General features: G+C 36.8%; 4 protein-coding genes across 4 annotated transcripts; 1 reads left to right on the top strand and 3 right to left on the bottom strand.

The window, feature by feature from the left end:
* Positions 1-6,277: 6,277 nt before the first annotated feature.
* Positions 6,278-7,948, bottom strand: J7337_012763 (uncharacterized protein; the record flags this gene model as incomplete). The annotated part of the gene is made up of 1 exon (XM_044830266.1): positions 6,278-7,948. One exon carries the CDS (start codon positions 7,946-7,948, stop codon positions 6,278-6,280), a length of 1,671 nt encoding a protein of 556 aa, XP_044675182.1.
* Positions 7,949-9,066: 1,118 nt separating this feature from the next.
* Positions 9,067-10,462, bottom strand: J7337_012762 (uncharacterized protein; the record flags this gene model as incomplete). Its single annotated transcript, XM_044830265.1, has 3 exons — positions 9,067-9,121; positions 9,292-10,179; positions 10,233-10,462. The coding sequence occupies 3 exons, from the start codon at positions 10,460-10,462 to the stop codon at positions 9,067-9,069; spliced, it is 1,173 nt and encodes a 390-aa protein (XP_044675181.1).
* Positions 10,463-13,647: 3,185 nt separating this feature from the next.
* On the top strand, positions 13,648-14,935 carry J7337_012761 (uncharacterized protein; the record flags this gene model as incomplete). The annotated part of the gene is made up of 2 exons (XM_044830264.1): positions 13,648-14,208; positions 14,258-14,935. 2 exons carry the CDS (start codon positions 13,648-13,650, stop codon positions 14,933-14,935), a joined length of 1,239 nt encoding a protein of 412 aa, XP_044675180.1.
* A 51-nt stretch (positions 14,936-14,986) lies between these two features.
* Positions 14,987-16,735, bottom strand: J7337_012760 (uncharacterized protein; the record flags this gene model as incomplete). Its single annotated transcript, XM_044830263.1, has 4 exons — positions 14,987-15,315; positions 15,376-15,579; positions 15,630-16,192; positions 16,245-16,735. The coding sequence occupies 4 exons, from the start codon at positions 16,733-16,735 to the stop codon at positions 14,987-14,989; spliced, it is 1,587 nt and encodes a 528-aa protein (XP_044675179.1).
* Between the last annotated feature and the right edge of the window lie 172 nt (positions 16,736-16,907).

Here is a 16,907-nt window from a genome sequence, read left to right as displayed (position 1 = left end):
GTATTTTTATTATAATCTTAGTTTATATTAAAAAACTTTTTTTAAGTATTATTACTTTATTTTATATTTACTATAATTATTAAAAGGATTTTTATATCTTTTTAATTTTTATTACTTAATATTAAATTTAGCTTAGTTAAAATTAAATTATAAATATTATTTATATTAAAGGTTTATTTTAGTATATTTACTAGTAAGTTATTATACTTTTATAAAGCCTTATATAAGCTTATATTATAAGTATTAAAAGAGTTAATTTTTAATAAAAGTTTATTTTAAAAAGGTTTTTATAATATATTTAAATAAGCTATATTAGTATCTTTAAGTTATATACTTAACTTTAAAGTTTTACTTAATATTTAAAGTTTAATTAGTAAATAATTTATTTATAAGTTACTATTAAATATATTAATTTTTATATTACTTATATTTAATATATTTATTAATATTACTTTTTTATTTAAATTTTTTACTTTTATTTTTAAATTTAAATTTAATAAAATAAATTAAATTAAAAATAGTATTTTATTAATACTTTAGTTTATAGTTTAATATTTTAAAATCTAGTCTTTTAAAATATTAATTTTTTATATAAACTTACTATTAAATACTAGTTTATAAAAAGTCCTTTTATTAAACTAGATATTTTAAGTAATAATTACTTTTCTTAACTAAAGTACTTATATTTAATATAAGTTTTTAATTATATAGCTTATTAAATACTTAATATATATTTTAAGGCTTATTTTAAATACTTTTTATTACTATTATTATTCCTTTTTACTTTTTAAGAGATAGGCTTAGTATTTATATATATAAATACTAAATTAATTAAGTTTTAAATCTATATTATATTTATAAATCTATAATAATATATTATTTTAAAACTATAAGTTAAGTATTTTTAATAAAAATATATTTAAAAATTCCTTTTTTAGGCTTTTATTTAATAAATAAATAGTTACTTAAGTAAACTTAAGCTATAGGTTTTTTAGTAAATATACTTTATTTAATATTATATTTAACTTTTCTAATACTTTTTTATTTACTTATTTACTTACTTTATTTAGTTTATATATATTTATTAAAGTTATTTTAATTTTAATACCTTTATTATAGTAATAGATTTAGTATAATATATTTTTTAATTTATAAATTACTATATATTTATTATTACTTTAAATTTTATATATAGTAAAAGTAAATTATTATTTTATTTATTTATTATATTAATATATTATATTAAAGATTATCCCCAGTTTAACTACTGTTTTATTATTAATTTTACTTTATCTGTTTAGATACAAGGGCGGTTAGTTATATGCCTAGGCACGTGCATTTAATTAATAGAGTTGTTATTGACTTCAGGTTAATTTGGCTTTTGCTGACTAACTTATATAAAAGTTAACCTTCTTCCTTTAAACCTTCAGTCCTAGAACCCTGCTATTACCCCGCCTTCACCTAACTCTGTTCGCAGATACGCTGTCCCTTTACGCTTATAGTCTCAGACTATGACTAGCCTGCTAATTTTGTATGATTGGGAGGATATAGCATAGATAATCGGCCTTAATAATTACATTCTCGAGCCACTCTTTGTATAAGGCTGAACCTGTTAATGCAGTAAGGAAAGCTGCCTCCTCTATATTAAGAGGCAGGCCTTTTTTTATAGCCCTTTCTAGCTTATTTAATCTAGCTAGCTCTTTAGCTAGCTAAACTAGATAAATAAGATAACCTAGGTAGGCTAGATCTATATAACTAATTAAGTTAATTAAGGTATAGTTAAAAATAGCTATCTTGACTAGGCTAGATAGGCTTCTAGATAAAAAGTTCTTCTTAATAGCTATAGCTATTATATAGAGCTTGTAGTAATCTTTACTATTAGCCTAGCCTAGTACTAATTTGATTATAGTAATAAGGTTATAGTTAGTTATGTAATAGCCCTAATTAGGCTCTAGGCTCTTATATATAGTAAGTATCCTGTCAGTAGCTATAATTAATATCAGTAACTGTAACTAATAGGGAAAGTCAGGTTGGTGAATGTACTTTGTAATAGGTGTACTAGGCCTGTCTTTTAGTAGGGGTAAAGGAAGAAGGTTAATATAGCTGCTAAAAGGCGGTACTTATATTACTTAGTTAAGGCAGTAATTGCGTTACTTAAGGCAGATAAACCTTAACTAATATTAACTCCTGTAATTCTGGCTTATTATAGGGGCCTTACTGTTTAAGCTATTATATAAAAAGTTAAAAGCTTAATAGCCCTAAATAAGGCTAATAGTAACTAAAAAAAAAAAAAAAAAAAAAATATTAAAGATTATATTTTTAGTTTTATTAAAAAGTAGTTTAATATATAAAAAACCTATAAACTTATTTTTAATTACTAAAAGCTACTTTATATTATTATAGCCTTCTTTATAATCTTAAAAATTTTAATAAATTTATTAAAATAGCTAAAAAGTATAATATCTTAATATTTTTCTATTAATTATATTATATATATATATTTATATATAAATTATATATTTTATTTATTTTATTTTATTAATTCTTACTTTTTATACTTTTTTTATAAGTTCTTTTACCTTTTAACTTTTTAAGTACTTTACTTTTAAGTATTATAGTTATTTTAAATCTAGCTTTTTATATAGCTTATTATAAAAAAAGTAATATTATATACTATAGCTTTTTAAAGATATTATTATAAACTATATTATAAGTAAAGAGGTTAAGATTATACTTTAAATTATTAAAATTAAGTAATTTAAGTAATAAAAAATTAGCTTATATTAAAAAAAAATAAAATTATAATATTATTTTATTTAAGTAATAATAATACTTTACTTAGGTTTTTTATAATAAAAAGTATAATTATAATTAATATATTAAATTTTTATATTTAAAAAAAGTATTTTTAATATAATATTTATATAAAAACTATAAATAATTACTATTTTATTAAAAGTAAGTAAATAAATCTTTTTTTTTTTAATTTATTTAAAAGATTTTTAATAATTTTTATTTTATAGCCTATAATAAGAAAGTAAGTATTACTTACTTTAACTTATTTATTATAAGCTTTAATAAAAGTTCTTTTTTTTAAAAAACTAATATTATTTACTAAATAGCTTACTTTATAATTATTAAATAAAGTTAAGTTAAATAAAAAGTATTTTAGCTTATTACTTATATATATTATTAAAAAGTATTTAATTTTAATAATTAAGTTAAAATTAATTTTTATAATATTAAAGTTATTTAGTTTTTAAATAAAGTTCTTTTTACTATTTTTATTTCTAGATTTAAAAAATAAGCTTTTTATTATAAATTTCTATTTAAGTTTATTTTATATAAGTTTCTTTAGTTTTATTTAAATTACTATAATCTTTATTTTAATTATTATTATAATTTAGCTTTTATAAGCTTTATTTAAAGTAATTTTAATATAACTATAATTCTTAAAGTTTTAATAGTATTCCTTTTACTTATATAAGTAAGTTTTAAATATCTTATAAATAGCTAATTATAAGTATTTTTAAGGTTTACTATAATTACTTTTTCCTATAAGTATTATATTAATTATTAAGGCTTTTGAGTAATAGTTTTTATAAAACTAGGCCTTAAATTACTATATTATATTAATTATATTATAATATAGTTTTTTATTTACTTATTTAATATTAGCTATAAGTCTTATATAAGTAATTTAATTAAAAGCTATTTTTATATTAACTATATTAATAAAGTTAATTAATATAATTAATTTTTAGATTTTACTAATTTTATATAACTTTACTTATATAAAAATAAAATATTAATAATTAAATTAATTTTAAAAATTAATTTTTACTTTTTTTATTTTATTTAAAATCTTAATATACTTTATAATTATTTTTATTATATTTTTAATACTTATTAAACTATAGCTTTTTTTAATATTATAAAGAAACTAATAAATAAAATAATAACCTTTTTAATTATTTTATAATTATATTTTTACTATAATTACTTTTTATAGCCTTTACCTAATAATAATTAATAAATAGGACTTAAATATTCTAATAATAGCTATAAAAGTATTAACTATAAAGTCTCTAGCTAGACTAAAATCTTAATAAACTTAATTAATAAGGTTACTTTTAAACTATAATATCTTAAGTAACTCTAATTAAAATAAATATATTACTTAACTAGCTAAAGAGCTATAAAAAGCTTAATTAATAAGGTCTATAATTCCCCTATAACTTTAACCTTTCCTAATCTATCTATCCTTAAAATTATCTTAATAATTATAAAATTATTAAAAAACTAACTAAGCTTTTATTAAATATAAGTTCTCTACCTAACTATATAAAATTAATAATACTAACTTTAATTATAGTTAAGATATTAAATTTACTTAATATATAATTAGTAAAGGTTATTTAATAATACCTATAGCCTATTCTTACTAGCTATTATAATAACTAACTAATTAATAGTAATAATATTACTTTCCTTTAAATTAATTTAACCCCTAGGGCTAAATTTAAGGTATAAAAAGAAGCTAGATAGGTATTAGCTATTAGCTATAGTTAGTAGATAGATAACTAGTTACTTTAGCTAGTTATTTTTAAGTATAAGCTTTTCTATTACTTACCTAAAAGCTCTCTTTATAAAAGGTAGCTTAATAGGGAGGTATAGTAGCTAAATACCTTAAGTAAAGAAGACTTATACTATTATAAGTTAAAGAATAAGTATAGCTTCTAGATCTAAAGTATTAATATACTTATAAACTATATCTTTATTAACCTATAAGTTAAGTACTAGTAAGTAAGCTTATAAAGTATTATAGGTAATATTTAAAGTTTATATATAATAAAATTACCTAGGAAAATCTATAAAGTTAATTATATAAGATAAAAAAGACTCTATATATAAAAAAGAGTTTTATTTAAAAGTTAAAAGAGCCCTTTAGTAGGTAAATAAAGCTATAATTAATTAAATAGAATTTGCCTAATTAAATATATTTACCTTATAAAATAATAACTAATATTAAGGTAATAAACAGTAGTATTAACAGTAATTTAATAAAGTTACTATAATTACTATACTTAAATTAACTATTTTTAAAATATAAGCTATTATAATTTAAAGCTAATTTATATATATTTTAGCTATTTTACTTTTTTATTATAAAAATACTTAATATATTTTAAAATAATTATAAAATTAATTATTAATAAGAATATTTAAAAATAATTATAGACTTAAAAGTTATAATTTATTACTTATATAATTATTATATTATATTATAAGGTCTTTTTAAGTAGCTTTATAATTTTTAAGTTATATAGCTTTAAAATCTTTAAATAACTTAAGTTTAAGTACTTTAAGAATATTATTTTTAATATTTAAAAGCTTAAAATTAATAAGCTTTTAAATACTTATTATATTAATTTATATTTCTAAAATTTAAATCTATTATAATTACTTTTTTAAAAAGTCTAATATAATTAAATTTATTAATTTTATATTAATTAATATTAAGATTATTATTTTAAATATATAATAATAATAGCTAAAAATATAATATAAAGTAATAAGAAAAAATAAAAGATTTTATTATATAGCCTTATTATATTAAAAAAAAGGGAAATAATATAATAATTATATTAAATAAAGTAAATTAAAATAAAATAAATATAATAAAAATTACTAAAATAACTTTCTATTTAAGCTTATAATTATAATAATTAGCTAATTTATACTAAAGTAAATAAATAAATAAGGTTTAAGAGACCTTAAAAAGGTTAAGTTAAATTAGTTAAGTTAAAGCTAATTTATATTAGCCTTATATTAGATAAGGGAAACTAAGCTAAAATATACACAGTTAGGTAGATCTAACCTGAGGTTTTCCTGATATAAGCAGACTTTGACGATTGATAAATACGGAAGTTTTGCCAATCGTGAGGTGCAGCATTGCGGGGTGTATTACCCGTTATGGTACTAACTTCAACCTCGCTACCTCAGATCCAACGACTGCTGACCGCCACTAAACGTAGCATCCCTATCCGTAACATAATATGCCCATTACAAATAGCAATACCTTAAAGCATTTTAAAGGGAGAAGCAATGGTTAGGCGGAAGGCAGTGACCAACCTGCATACCCAAATGCTGTGCATGGGTAGTGACAAAGACAAGGAAGAAGATATTCAATGGAAAGAAGTCCAATTTCTGGCTTTTCGACTATCATAAACCCGATAATCATAACTCCATGCGCCAATCCATCAGAAGCTGTTCATCACAACTGACTTCGCTCATAAACAACAGGCTCATCAACCTCAACCACCTCCTTCATGTTCTCCCATAGCTTCACTGATTCAAAAACAGTCTCGCTTGCTCCATTTCCTTCAACAAACCAGCTCAAACCCGTGCAATCTCTCGTATCCGCATAAACCATAGTCGATAAAGCGAATCGATCGTTGGCAAAGACCTCGAGAACATCACCGTCGCAGAAAATTCTCAGGTGTAGCTTCTCCAACTCCTCTGAACCATTTCTGTCAGAGTAGAAAAGGGTGAAAGGTCCTGAAACAGAGTCCTTTTCGATATCGGCTTCATGGTTGGATTTGCTTCGGTCGACGGTGATTTTCTCGCTTTGGGGGGAGAAGTGAATAGCTGTTCCTTCAGACAAGTCTTCGTTGTGTCGGATCCAGAATCCAAGTCCTTGGTCGTTTGGTGAGACCTTGATGGTAGCTTCCAACTCCCAGCTCCCGGTTTGTGTATCTACAAGCTTCCCAAGGTTGCCTTTGGTGCCAATGTTATTCCAGTAGCCGGGCTTGCCCCTCCGAAGTCCCTGAAGATCTGGCAGAGGCCGAATTCCCAATGTCTGGACTGCGTTTGACCCTCGCCCATTCTCAGTAGCTTTGATGCAACCAACATCGGCCAGCGATGAATTCAGAGTCCTCGTTACGTTTTCTACCGTGTATAAGAATAGCTCGCGAGGGATAGAGAAGTATCCGGTCCAACCCTTGGATTCGCGTCGGGCCAAGGTAAGCTCGTCCTCCTTCAGCCATCCCCAAATGATCCTGTTCTTTGTGATAGGATGCTCGTAAGAGTTAGGTGCGTATAAACATCCGTGGTCGAGAATTCCGCTGTACTCGGGCTTTATCCGGGGTCCTTGCTCGGTCTGCTCGAGAGACCCAGCCATCCAAAGCGACCACTGATCGCTACCCTCCTTCGCACCAGGCTTAACTCCACCTTCGGTTCCCATAAGTAAGAAAGGTCGCTCCTCGGACTCGTTGTGAAGAGTCATAAAGTTAACGCACTCCCAGTTGACACCGAAGTCGCCGCCCCATCGTCCAGAGGGGCTATATCCTGTGGGTAAATCGATCAGAGGGCCGAGGTATGTCCATTGTGTCAAGTCGGTTGGTGCGATGGCGTAGAGAAACACTGTAGGTCCGCCGTCGACAACACCTCCAGATACGAAACCGTACAAGCTCGCCTCGCCTCTCATTTCATCCAAAGCAGGCCATTCTGCGAGATATGGGTCTCGGAACCCTGTGACGGTGAGATCTTTGGGTTCACCCTCCAAGATTGGGTTTTGTTCGCTCTTCTGCCATGTCTTGCCGCCGTCTGTCGATGTTGCTACTGACAATCCAGCGCAGTTTCGGGTATACGGTAAAGTCCAGTGAATGGGAAGATTTGTGATGGATGAGTAGATAACAGTGAGTTGTCCTTCTTCTCCTTGAAGGCCAGTAGGATGAAGACAGCCAGTGAAGATGCCCTTGTCATCGTAAGGCTCAGAGGGTTCTAGAACTGGATTTTGTGTGTTTTGCTTCCAAGTAAGACCGTCTCTGCTTGTGTAATGACCCCAAGTGATGTCACCCCAATCGCAGGATTTGGGGTTCCCTGGTGGCAAAGTCAGCATATGCATAAAAGTTGGCCGAGGGGGATCGAATGGGTGTACTGACATTGATAAGATAGGTGGTATGTGCCTGTTGAGGGGTCATATCCAGGTGCGCACGGATCATTGATCCAACCCCGAGGTGCTTTGAGGTGGTATGTCGGGGAAGGATGCCATCGAGGGCGGGGTGTAGTGTTCTTGACCGTCATTGTGCTTCTTTTCGGAGTGCCCAAGTACGTTTTCGCCTCCGTCGTCACTTTACAAGTCTCGACTGCAGTCATTCAACGTCGAAGGAATGTCGAAAGATATAAAAACAAAACAAATGGAAGAAAAATGAGGCAACGACAAATGGTCGAGCCCGGGTTTTGCCTAATAAGTAGGTAATTCAGCCGACCTCTCTAGACCCCAGATTACGCCCCTACCGCTTCGGTTTGCCGATGTCGTCGGACCGACAAGACTGCAGCTGCAGCTAATCAGCCGACGAGAAGGGATTTTTGTGTGGGGAAACCTCGTAGATCGTTAATGGGCCAAGAGAAGAGGCGTGTCTATCCAAGGTTGACGCTAGAATATCCGTTGCAATGCAACGAATGCAATGCAATCATGACGGACCGAGATCAGATCCGAGGTTTGAGCGTTCCCCGCGCTTCCCGTCATGATTAACTAACTTCCAATGCTATCTACTACTCATTTGGGAAGTTCCCGATTATTTCCCCTTACAGAGAGAGAGAGCAACAGATTGTCATGTCAGCTGCGTGTGACAATGTCTTGGCTAATTATTTCGCCTGTAGCTGTGATTCGGCCGCGACTCAAGCCACTGTGAGCAAGATATGCAAATCGATTACATGTTGACGCCCATCTAAAAACCCGTGTCCCGATATATACCCATAGTTTACCCAGTCCAAACCGTTATCTAGAATGCGCGCGCATCAACCTCGACAGCTCCCGTGCTTTCTCCAAATTGATCCACCCGCGCTTTGGCAAATTTACGTGCGCTGACTCGATGCTCGAACAAAACATCCAACTCTCCATACGTCCTGTCTTTTGGTTCCGGAAGACGAAAATACGCCCAAACCATGATGAGAAAACAAAACGCCGCCCAGAAAAGACCTGTTTTTGCACCCCAGTTCCATGCATGTACACCGAGCATTCTTGGCATCAACGTATTATTTACCAGCCCTGCCATATTATTAAAGTTGCGCGCCAATACAATCGTTTTCGCCTTCAATCGTGTTGATGGAATCTCTGCGACGATGGTGTAGCAGACTGGTCCGACCGCTAGATCGTAGATAAAGGTATAAAAAATGAGAAGGCTGCCGATCGCCCACGAAGGACCGGCTTTACTTTGAGGTGCGAATCCAAGGCCACCGACTACTAAAAGGATTATGAAAAGCGATGTTGTGCCGGCGATGTACAGCGCGCGCCGTCCATATCTCGCCATAAGGAACCATGAAAGTATGACGCCGATTGCGCCTACAGAATACTGTACGATGTTGAGGGTAAACGCGCTGTTTGACGAGAGTCCTGCACGCTCATAGAATTGGACTGAATACCCCATGAGAACGCTGCCGCACATGGCTTGCGCGACGTATGTGATGGACGCAATCTCAGTCCTTCTCAAGTCAGCTCTCATGAAGCAGTGCCAATAGTTAGTGCCTGCAGATGTAGCCTTTTCAAGCTCATTTGTCTCGTGGATCATTGAGACTTGTGCATCAGCATCGAACTTGAGATCCGGCTGAGGCGTGACGAGGCCCAGAATGGCCTTCTTTGCATCTTCGTGGCGGCCCATGCGAACCAACCACCAAGGCGATTCTGGCGCAAAGATGGTGCCGAGGATGATGAACGGTGGCCACATCCATTGCAACGCAAATGGAACGCGATACGACCACTGATTATCGAGATTGAGAAATCCGCGAAGGACCCCGGCTGATATCAACTGCCCGATAACCCAGCAGAGATTCACATATGCCGTGAGATAAGGCCTGAGAACCACGGGAGCGATGTCAGATGCATATGCCAACGTCAAGGTCTGAAAGACACCCCATGGAATGCCCATCAGAATCTGTCCCGCAAGGATCATCTCGATATTCTTCGCAAAGAACACGATAAATGTGAAAGCGACCATGATGATCTGCGCCAGTATCATAGTCTTCTTGTATCCAATGGCATCAGACACCCAGCCATTGAGATACAGCCCGAAGATCTGCCCGCACATACCGCCGACTTGGATGTACGTCTGCCAATCCGCAGAGATAACCATGCCGCCATCGGGATCTGGTTGGTTGCCATACTTGTTGCGGAACCTAAAAAAGCAAATTAGCCTTTTTGCCTGCCGTGGAAACAGGGAATAACGTACGATTCATATCCGTAAAACGAGCCAATGAGAGCCATGTCGTAGCCTTCCATGATAATCGCCATGGAGAACAGCAGTGAGAAGCCAATGGCTTTGGGGTAGAGACGCACGGCATCGCGAAAGGTAAGCTCGTGCTCTAGCGCCGTGGCGGCGCTGGCTTCTGCATTGTGGGCTTGCCTCTTCGGCTCATCGGCGGGAATATGGTTGACCTTTGATGAAGGCTTAGAAGCCATTGTGATGGTGTTGGATGGTGACACGTTGTCCAGGGACGCGTTCTCGCCGCCTTGGCTCATGTTTGAGGTTAAAGTTCGAGACTCTTGGATGAACAGTTAAGCTAGGGTATGGTACAATTCTCCGAGTGGCAGTGTCTAACGGGAAATCTCAGTCAGTTCTCGGGGTTTTGGGACTCCAAATCCGCGACCGGTGGGTCGAGATCAGCTCATGAGGTCTTTAGGCGCAGGTCGTCATCCCATAGATTCCAGATCTGGCTGGCTCGTCGGACCGGGGAGAGCAGAATCTCGTGTCGCGCGTCCCGAGATATGCTTTTGAGGGGCGCTTGATGGGTCTGGGGATGGAGATGGCGATGCAGGCCAAGCAAAAGCTGGGGTCAAGGAGAAGAGAATCTGGGGCTGGGGGGCGAAACTAACGGGGTCGAGCTCGTCGGTCCGACGGGTTTTTCGCAGAGTCAAGGATGTCATTCATGGCCTTCTGTGGTTTCCCAATATTGTCGGTCCGAGATGCCAGGTTTAGCTGCATTGGGAGTCTGTGCTTGGTGGTGAAGCCGGAGTGTTGCACATGACCACTTCAGAAGAGTTGTGCTATTTGCAGTAAAAGTACCCTAAACCGAGGTAATAGAGCTTTTGAATCGTTGTTTTATATCTGACTGAAGGCTGTGTGCCAGATTATAATGTTTGCAATTCATTGGGATTTGCTTGAATGACCGCACGATGAACTCGAGGTGATCCCTAGGCGTTTTTTAATTCACAAATAAAGACATATAAGTAAAGGATGTAATCCATTGTGCAATTAAATTTTTGTCCACCTGAGAAGATTTTGATATTGCTCCGCCAGCAATAGAATAATATTAGTTCTGATAAGTGATAGAAGAAGAGAATTATAAAAGGCTAAGTAATTAGAATCCAAGGCCTAGGGTATGTCGAGCTAGTGAGGTTATCTCGCGAAATCGCCGTTTTGAGAAACACTTATCTCTGATAAGATAAGACCGTTATCTTATCTCTTCCTTGTTATGCTGTAACCTTTCCCAAATCTCAGAGCATATCTGAAGACATGCATGCAAATAAGAGTGTATTGTTATATCTAAGTTATTATCTTTCCTAGGACTTCACTATGCGGTCGTACCGTATTGGTCTAAGACTCCTCAGTTCTAACAGAGAGGGAATCGAACTTCAGCTAAGTTATTCTTACGTTTAGCCTGAGTTTGATATATCTATCCAGAAGGGATATCGCGGGTATTTAGTATCGATTGCTATGTGCAGTGTCCCTAATATAAAGTGGTTAATTAAGCATATTAATATAAACTTCTCTTCAGCATCAGCCTTATCGTAGAGCAGTCTGAAATACGGAACGAAGCAGACACAGTGCAGTTAAGAGGGTGATATGGGTAAAAAATTCGGAAATATACCTTTTTTTACAATCAAAGCCTCATTGATGTATAGATTGTTGAATGGCTACCATTGGACATCGGAATTAGTCGCAGGACGGGCAATGTTGGCTACTTACGGAGGCAGTTCTTTATGGTTCTTCCAGAATCAACGCGACGACCTTTAGTCTCTACGCTGCGCAGAATTCAAGGACAAGATATTTCGAATGGAATCTAAAGTAAGACGAAAGAATGGGCAAACTTAGATCATCCATTCCACGTAGTGATTTTCGAGTCGGCAACATGTTGTGAATATCCTCTGTAATTCTTCCATACGTTTTGGGATCCAGACTCGCGTGTTGCGGCTATGCAAGATATCAACAAGACCAATCGTAGTTTTCGTAGACATTGGCTAGGATATCTATTATGCCCAGGCATAACTGTCGTCTATGCCGCGAATGGTTTGTTACCTCGGTGGCTTCCCAGCTGGTTGTAAAACCATCTGTAGCGTTACGATAGATGAGATACAAGAGTTCATACAGCGGTTATATCCTGGTCATGAAAGTAAAGTAAATTATAGAAGCATTTCCCCAAGAATGAGATTGCATCTAGATCTTCACACTGGCGGTGATAGTCTGGTAGGCATGCTGGGCCTGAAGCCGATGCCCAAAAACGTCAGTCTGCTCAACGCTGACTCCTTCCAGGAGATTAGAGGAAAAAGAATATAGAACATTTGTAAGGCGTGTATAGACCAGATATGATACAACAGTGAGAAAATGTACGGTGGTGGCATTGGGATGGCCACTTGGCGGAAGAAAAGAGAATTTAACTGACCGGTAAATCAAGTAGCACTACGTATGGGTGGTTGTATGCCGATCTCGACCCTGTGCCTGGTCCTTGCTGATCAGCAGGAACTGTTGAGGTTACCACGAGGAAACCATTGCCTCGGGTCTTTTCAATGCCAAGGGCTCCACGTGGATGTCACAATCTACATCGCCAACTTTAATTGTCCGCATACCGTTGTCCTATTTCTGATTCTATTTGGCGCGACGAAGTCTATCGGTACGTTCTGTGGCTGGTTTCGTACTAATTAGTCTACCGAGCTTTGTGGGCGGGCACGATCGCTGGTCTCACTCTATTAACCTCTACGGTTATGACATGCTTTTTAAGTTGAGATTTTGGGGCTTTCCATAGACGAACGATTCTAAATGTAACATACCAACTAGCTGTCCTGCCAAAATATGAGACGGAACCAGAGAGATGTCAGGCTTGTGATGTTGCATGGGAGCTGAGAGATTGTGAGTCTATCTAGAGTAGTTCCTTGGTTGCGTACGTACCGGAGGAAGTTAAGTGAAGAGATTCACCTTCAAAAATCACAGGAGCAGAATAGATCGAGACACTCGATCGAAAACATTCAGAAATAAGCCTTGAAAAGTCAAAATGTCTCTGTAGCAATAGGCGAGGTAGAGCCGATTGGGGCATCAGATAATTTGATAATATGATAACATGCTCATATTTACCATGACATAATATAAGGCGTTATACACTACGCTAAAGAATGCATCAACATTGATGTCAAGCCTCAGAAAGTCGTATAGCTACTGTATCAAACCTTATGATCCAACTAAACAGGAGGCATTAATACAAAAGCAATAAACAAGCAATAAAAACAAATTGTAACCCCCAACAAGACTAAGTATAAAGTTCCAATATATCTCCCTCAATAAAGCAACTTCGCAAACGAATAAGTCATAAACACTTAGTAACCCCTCCTTCGCATACTCTTCATTCTAGATTATATGGAGTTTTCTGCACAACATGGCTACCGTCGCGGCGAGCTTTCTCCTCCTGTCTGCAGGCAAGGCTCTTGTCTCAAGTGGAATATCCTGGGTCATCTCCGAGACAGGAAGCTGGGCAGCTGGCCGGTTTCTCGACCATCTGACTTCAGATCCTAATGCCAAAGTCACCAGAGCCGACATCTACGGAGTCGTGCGAGAGATGCAAATAATCCAGTCATCTATAGATGATCTCGCCGACACCCTCTCCAATGGAATCATATCGATACGACTTGATACGTTGAACCAGCCAATGGCTCAGATTCAGGCTCACTACAAGACTGTCGCAGATATCTTAGATACTGCTTATGACATCTCTGAGCGAAACCTCACCGAGTCAGAAAATGAGCGTCTAATAGGCAGCCTGCAAGAGCGGCTCGACGACAGACTCCAGGCGTGTGCCGATAACATCCCTGGATGGCTCACCCAGATTCACAATTTCTTGAATGCCAATGGTCAGAGAGCCTTTATGCGTCAGCTCTCCGAGCAAGCCTGGAACGAGTCCCCTGACCTGGTGGCCTACTATAGTAGATCAAAGACAGTTGTAAGTATAAATAGTCCAAAATGATGAACTACAACTAACATGTGTAAAGGTACTTGACTATTGGATCACCGTCTCTAAGGGCATCGACCTTCTTCAAATTGCTCATGGAGCACAGAATGTCAGATTCGATGAAGGGCAACGTGCCATCGATCGACATATCCGCCAAATACTTGACCAGGAACGCAACTTTATCCGATTCATCGGAAACGAAACCATTAGACTCGCTGAGACGATCTTGCTCGATCCTGCCAGCCCTCACCCGTTCTTTTGGGAGACTAACCAGGATACCTATGCTGCTGCTGAGGATGTCGGTGCTACCCAAACCCGTATCAGTGTGAACAGACGTACTCCTGTTGAATGGCGAATGGACCCCTGGCCCCCTATCAACCTCGAGAACTTTGACCCTCTTAGAGGTTACCCCGTTGCTATCAACCAGGTTGGACAGCGTGGTATTGTGTGCCCGGGTGGACGGCATGGTTTGGCTCTTGAACCTTTCGCACGACCTACTTGCACTTGGTCCATCAAGCCACGAGAACCTGGCAACAACCGGTACTCATTCAAATTCATCAGTGGCCTTTTTAGACAAGCTAACAACGGCTATTACATGATTACTCGGCCATCTGCTGGCGTCCCTGGAAGGATCATGTCTCTTCTGACTCGCTTGCATCGCGAGGACGGAAGTCATTTCTTCTTCGTCAAGCCCCAAGGGCTTTCTGCCACTTCATAGGAAGCCAAATTATAATCAAGAGTATTATTATAGCTAGATACTATTGTAGCTTTACTGGTACTGCTTTGAAGCCTCCAGAAACTTTCTAGCTGAAACCTTGTTATAGAACAGATGATTGAGAGTTTCAGTCGTCATCCCCTTTACCTCAGGTAACCTAAAGTAAGTCCAAACAAGGAGCAGAATAGTGAGTCCTGCCGCAGGAAAAGCAGCCTTTCCTTGAAGATTCGCCTCCTGTGGATTGAGCAAGTAGGGCGCGACAATGACATTGATGATGGACAGAAAGTAGTAGGTGTTTCTACCTAGTGAGATTGTCTTAACTCGGAGGTTAGAGGCCCCGACATTAGCTGCGATACCATAGGGAATGGGGCCAATTGAGATGCCTGTTTGTCAAATCATTAGTTCTTACCATATGAATGATAGATAATGGTGATTTGGCTTACCGTAACAGAAGAACCACACAAGCAAAAGAGCTGATTGGGCCCAGCGGATATTGCTCTTGTCGGCAGTTGCAAGATCAAGGAAGCCCACCAAGCTCATAAGTGGCAGCATAGCACAGAGCCCGCCTAGATAGAGTCTCCTCCAGCCGAATCGGGTCATCATGAACCACGAAGACACTGTACCGACGAAAGCAAGACCGGCGTTGCCTGGAGGGATAATGAGCCAAAGCCGCGAGATGCATTATATCTAGACTTACCCAGAGATAACTTGAACGCGTCGCCAGAGGACAGACCTGCAAGTGTGAAGAAGTACGTGATGTAGTTCTGAATCGCAAAGCCCGGAAGGATCTGGCAACCCCAGCTGACCATCGCAATCTCAGTTCGGCGTCGATTCTCTCCTCTAAAACAGTCAAGATAAGACCCTTGGATGTTCATGTCGTGCTCTGTCTCAATCGTGCGGCTCATCATGGCAATGGTATTATTGGGATCAATAACACTGTCAGGTGCACAACACAGACGTCGAAGGCTCTTCTCAGCTTGTTCAATGCGACCCTTCCTGACCAACCACCAAGGCGATTCAGGGGCGAGATATATAGCGACAATCATGAATGGTGGCCAGCCCCACTGGATGGCGAAGGGGATACGGTACGACCACTCGGTAGGATATTTAAGCATCGAAGTGAGGACGCCAAAGGATATCATCTTGCCCATAACCCAGCAGAGGTTGACGTAGACTGTTAGGTAGCCGTTGAGTTGTAGAGGTGCTACTTCGGCCGCATACGAAGGAGTCGCCGCAGCAAAAAAGCCGCATGGAATAGAACTACAAGGTTGATGTTAGGTATAGTCTCAAGAGTGATTGATGGGCTACTCACATCAAAAGAGTTCCGACGACAAGTAGTTCAACACTAGGGGCAAAGAAGAGAATAAACACACATCCAGCATAGAACACATGTGAAATAAGCATAACTTTCCTCAAACCCCACCGATCAGCGCAGTATCCATTAGCAAACACGCCAATGATTAACCCGACATTGAGAGTAATAGTAAGTGCCAACTGCCATTTCGCAGGGATTGAGTATTTGCCATTAGGCAGTTCAACACCGTACTTCTGCTGAAACTGGGGAAACGCGAAGAATGAGTTCATCAGCAGCATGCCGTAGGATTCCATGATGGTTGACATTGAGATTGCGACGCTCCAGCCCACGGCTTTCCAGTAATAGAAGAAAGCGTCTCGCGCTGTCAGGGTCGTGTCAACTCGTTGAGCCTCGTCGGCCGCGGCATCGCGTCCGGTGGTCATCTTGTAGGCTTTGGGGAGCTGTTGCTCCTCTAGATGAGTCGCGGTGTTGCTCTTTTCTGCCGACATGGTGATGGGTGATGATGGAGAAACGATCCAGGGATGGGGATGAGGGAGAGAAGGGGAGAAGTCTGCAGCTCTTCTTGAAATAAAGATCGATATTGTTGCAGATACCGCCGATCTATATAGTCACCAGTCACCTGGTGTTCAATCTGGGGGCCCGGCTACGTCGTTGTAACCT

Source organism: Fusarium musae, chromosome 10, assembly GCF_019915245.1.
Source record: "Fusarium musae strain F31 chromosome 10, whole genome shotgun sequence".
Classification (NCBI taxonomy): Eukaryota; Fungi; Ascomycota; class Sordariomycetes; order Hypocreales; family Nectriaceae; genus Fusarium; species Fusarium musae.
The sequence above is the reverse complement of the archived record's forward strand: the minus strand, read 5'-3'. Positions and strand labels throughout refer to the sequence as shown.